The 3,749-nt window shown below is 36.1% G+C and overlaps 1 protein-coding gene across 1 annotated transcript; it reads right to left on the reverse strand.

Annotated features, from left to right (window-relative positions):
• Positions 1–603: 603 nt before the first annotated feature.
• LOC133678478 (uncharacterized) lies at positions 604–2,971 on the reverse strand. The gene is made up of 2 exons (XM_062100783.1): positions 1,091–2,971; positions 604–994 (listed from the first exon to the last, which is right to left on the reverse strand). Exons 1-2 carry the CDS (start codon positions 2,939–2,941, stop codon positions 800–802), a joined length of 2,046 nt encoding a protein of 681 aa, XP_061956767.1. The 5' UTR covers positions 2,942–2,971; the 3' UTR covers positions 604–799.
• Positions 2,972–3,749: the final 778 nt, after the last annotated feature.

Consider the following 3,749-nt stretch of genomic DNA (forward strand, 5'->3'; position numbering starts at 1 on the left):
ACAAACTTGATATTAAAAATGTTAATGAAAAGTATTTTCATAAATATTAGAAAAGATATTGGGCGAATGAATATAATAAATAATATTAAGAATGCTTTTTCCAAAACTAAAAGTGCTTAGAAACTTATGAAATTTGTGAAAGAGCATTATTAAAATTATATTTTTTTTTTATTAATGTGGGTGTTCGAGTCAGTTTGTGTGTATCTCAATTAATCTCACGAGCTTTGAAGTTAACGACCATATAAACTTTTAGTGACCTTGAGGTTTGTGAGACTCGAATTAGTGATCTCTAACGAGCAAATTCAGAAGATGACCAATTAAGCTATATCCATCCAGTTGTATTATTAAAACTATTGATAAGTCACTTGATGGGATATTAATAAGTATTTTGACTATCATAAGGTTTGATGATCCTTTAAAAAAAACATGGTATTCAATACACAATATTAAGTACAACATGATAAAATGTAGCAAAAAGAGTAATAGTATTTTATTAAATATAATAAAGAGTATGTTAAATCATTCATTGATATATGCATTATAAAAATTGTCATGTATTTGTCAAATAAAATTCCCAAGCTGTAAAGCAGTCTCAAAAACACCTTATGAACTATGAATTTGATTGGCAGTTTAGGCCGCAAAAAGTAGATTTGAAGAAGAAAAATTTAACTCTTGTTCATAACTTCAAGTTTACCAAGCATTTATCATAGTTTTAAATTTAACTCTTTTGCAAGCATACAAAATTAGAGTCTCTTTTCCCAGGAAAGAGACGGTTGTTTTAAATTAACTCCTCTTCATCTTAACTAGTCGTTGTTGGCGATGCAGGGGAATAATCGAGAAACGTCAGCTCCTCAAAGAGAAGCCAGAAATGAGTGAGAAACTCTCCACCTTGTCTAAGCTGCTGTGCGTGCTGATTTCCACTGCTTTGTCTTCCAGCATAGACTAGAAATTCGAACCAGCATCCGGCAATTGCGTTCCATTTTGTCTCCATACGCTGACAACATGTACGTGAAGAAATAATAAATTACAAGCTAAAAGAAAAGGGAAATAAGGGACACTAAAATGAAAAAAAGATTAAACGGATGCTCACCTCTTCTTCAGGCCTATCCCGCATGCTCTCTATCAGATGTTTAGCAAGCACGCACCCCAAGGATAAAAGAGATCCATTCAGTTGTTTCAAGATTTGGCTTTTTTCGGTAATTGAATCTTTGTGCCGCTCGTACAACCTTTTGGAAGCCTCGATTTTAATCTTATGTTTTCTCTCTCTCTGGATGCCGACTTCATCAAATGATGCAATTTCTTTCCTGCCCTCTTCACAAGTGCGGTTAAAGTTGACATGACCGATTTCCCCACTGGATGGCAACGTTTCAGGTGAAATGGCGAGGAGATACATCATATATCTGGAGATGCGCTTGCTCATTTTCCAGTTCAATACAGCAGTTTCTGCACTACTGGATGGTCTGCTTTCTTTTTGGGTGAAATAGTCATGATCTAGGTGATAGCAGAGTTCTGTAGCAATGTGCCAAATAATGATTGTTTGATGAAACTCTGTAAAACAACTCATGAACAGAATGGTCTGATCATCTGCATTGGGCAAGAAAGATTCCAACGATGCAATTCCTCTCGCACTCCTGGACATAAGTTTAACATCCTCCGGACCCTTCTTTAACATATCCCTAAATTTAATGGAATGCATGACTAACCATTCCTTCAAATCCTCTGGGACTTGACGATAACCTGCATATCTTTGTTTTTCTAGCTTTTCGTTGATTTTCAAGAGCTCTAAGATTCCACGAAAACCCATGGGTTTTTCGTTGAAGAAGTAGCTTAGCAAATTGAATTGACCCATGTAATTTGACCATCTATGATTTCTATGTATTGGGAGAGAAGTAATGTATCGTGAGATGCTAGGGAAATTATTTTTTCTCATCCAGACAAGAGTACGGTCTGAGAATAGGAATGCAAGAGCCGCATAAAGCTCCAAAACAATTGCCACAACAAGCAAAGAAAAAGTAATGCAAAGATCGACCTTTGAGTACTTATGTACGTTGTGGGGGCCCAAAGAAAATAACACCAGCACAATGCTGGTGAGAAGAAAACTGGTGAGCCGCAAGACAATTCCACAGGGGGTGTAGGACACTAGTGCCTTCGTATACAGCAGGTCATACATAAATCCAAGCTGCATTTCAGTTACCTTAAAAGCATCTTTAGGATATATTTTCTTCAAAGGATTTGAGGTCGCTTCTTGATGGTTAGGCAAAATGGACGTTTCTCTTGCAGTTATTGGAACACCTACGAAGAGACACTTGGCCATCTCCAACATCCCGTAGGAGACTTGAAGCAATTTATCATCAGAAATATTAGAATAATCTTGAAAATCAGAGATAGACTCAAACATATTATGATGAGGAGATGTTGAATCTTTACTACGCTGCTCAGAGCTTGCAGACCACAGGACCCATGTTCTTTCTCCATACTTAATCAGCCCTGCCAACATTATTGGAATTGTTAGAAATGAAACGCGGGACCCTGTCCACCCTGCGGACAGGATGTAAAATGCAAATCCTGTCTGGCCGGCCAGTTGAAGCAAGTGCCTTGACCATAACTCGTTGTCCTCCACAGAATACGCAGTGATTGTGTCAGGCCCACCCAAGTGCAGTAAGAGAAAAGGTGCCCAAAATGCTGTCAGCTCGAGTTGTGCATCCAAAGGTCCAGAATGATAAGCAAATCGATTTGTGAGGATACCAAGTGCAGTTGTTGCTATTAAATCTGCGAGTAAGTAAGCAGGCCACACAATAATCTTGATCCAAATTTTGTTAACATACTTCCTACGATTGCCGAGAAGGGTGAGTATTACTTGGAGTAAGAGGCTAAGCAAAACCAATGCTTGCAGCTGCCATTCATTCCACAGTTTCTTCAAACTTGGTAACAGTGCCTCCATCTGTATCGTCCTATATATATATATATATATATATATATATGAATTGAAACAATCAAATTAAACACAATTATTGAAACAAAACTGCAACATCAGATTCAAAAAATGTAAAGCTGTGTACAATATCCGATATGTACAAAAGAAAATGAATAACATATTAAAACAAAAGTTGACAGATGAAATTTAGCTAATATCATTCCAGAAATTAACATGCATTTCCCTCTTAGCTGAGAGAGAATATATAGTCGGAAAGAGAAATTGAAAGTTGAAACTTATTGATTGATGTTACGGTTTTTGAAGTTTGTCTATGTAGGACTAGCAAACCAATACTGTTACTTGATACCCTTGCTCTCCTCAAGAAAAGAATTTTTACAAAAGTGAAAGCTTTCGACACAACAGGAAAATATCTATGTTTGTATTTTCTCTCAGTACTGTATGTCAATAACAATTGCAAGTAAAGAAGTAGATTATATCTTCTTCTTAAAAAGAGGCTAGAGGTGTAATCATTCTTTTGCTAGGACAGCACATGTATGGAACACATAATTCTCATTTCCTTTTTTTTTTTATCTGCTCTGGTTGCATTTAGTTATTGTCTCAAGACACAAGAAATCGATGAAGACATGTTTTTATGTACTTTATATATTTTTTAAAATTATAAAAATTCGCTACAAAACTATCCTAAATCTATTTTTAATTTCTGTCTCATCAACCAAATATGTTTCTGTTTTTTTCATGTGTCACTTCTATTCTTGGACACTATTGAATCATCTGCATTTATAACTGCGCGCAGATTCTACACCCGTAACTGCAG

The sequence above is a fragment of the Populus nigra genome, chromosome 18, assembly GCF_951802175.1.
Source record: "Populus nigra chromosome 18, ddPopNigr1.1, whole genome shotgun sequence".
In the NCBI taxonomy this organism is placed as follows: domain Eukaryota; kingdom Viridiplantae; phylum Streptophyta; class Magnoliopsida; order Malpighiales; family Salicaceae; genus Populus; species Populus nigra.

Excerpts from the sequence above, each read along its gene's own strand:
- LOC133678478 (XM_062100783.1), bottom strand. The coding sequence starts at position 2,941 with ATGGAGGCACTGTTACCAAGTTTGAAGAAACTGTGGAATGAATGGCAG. Across the intron at positions 995-1,090 it reads GGGATAGGCCTGAAGAAGAG|CGTATGGAGACAAAATGGAA; the intron begins GTGAGCATCCGT and ends ACATGTTGTCAG.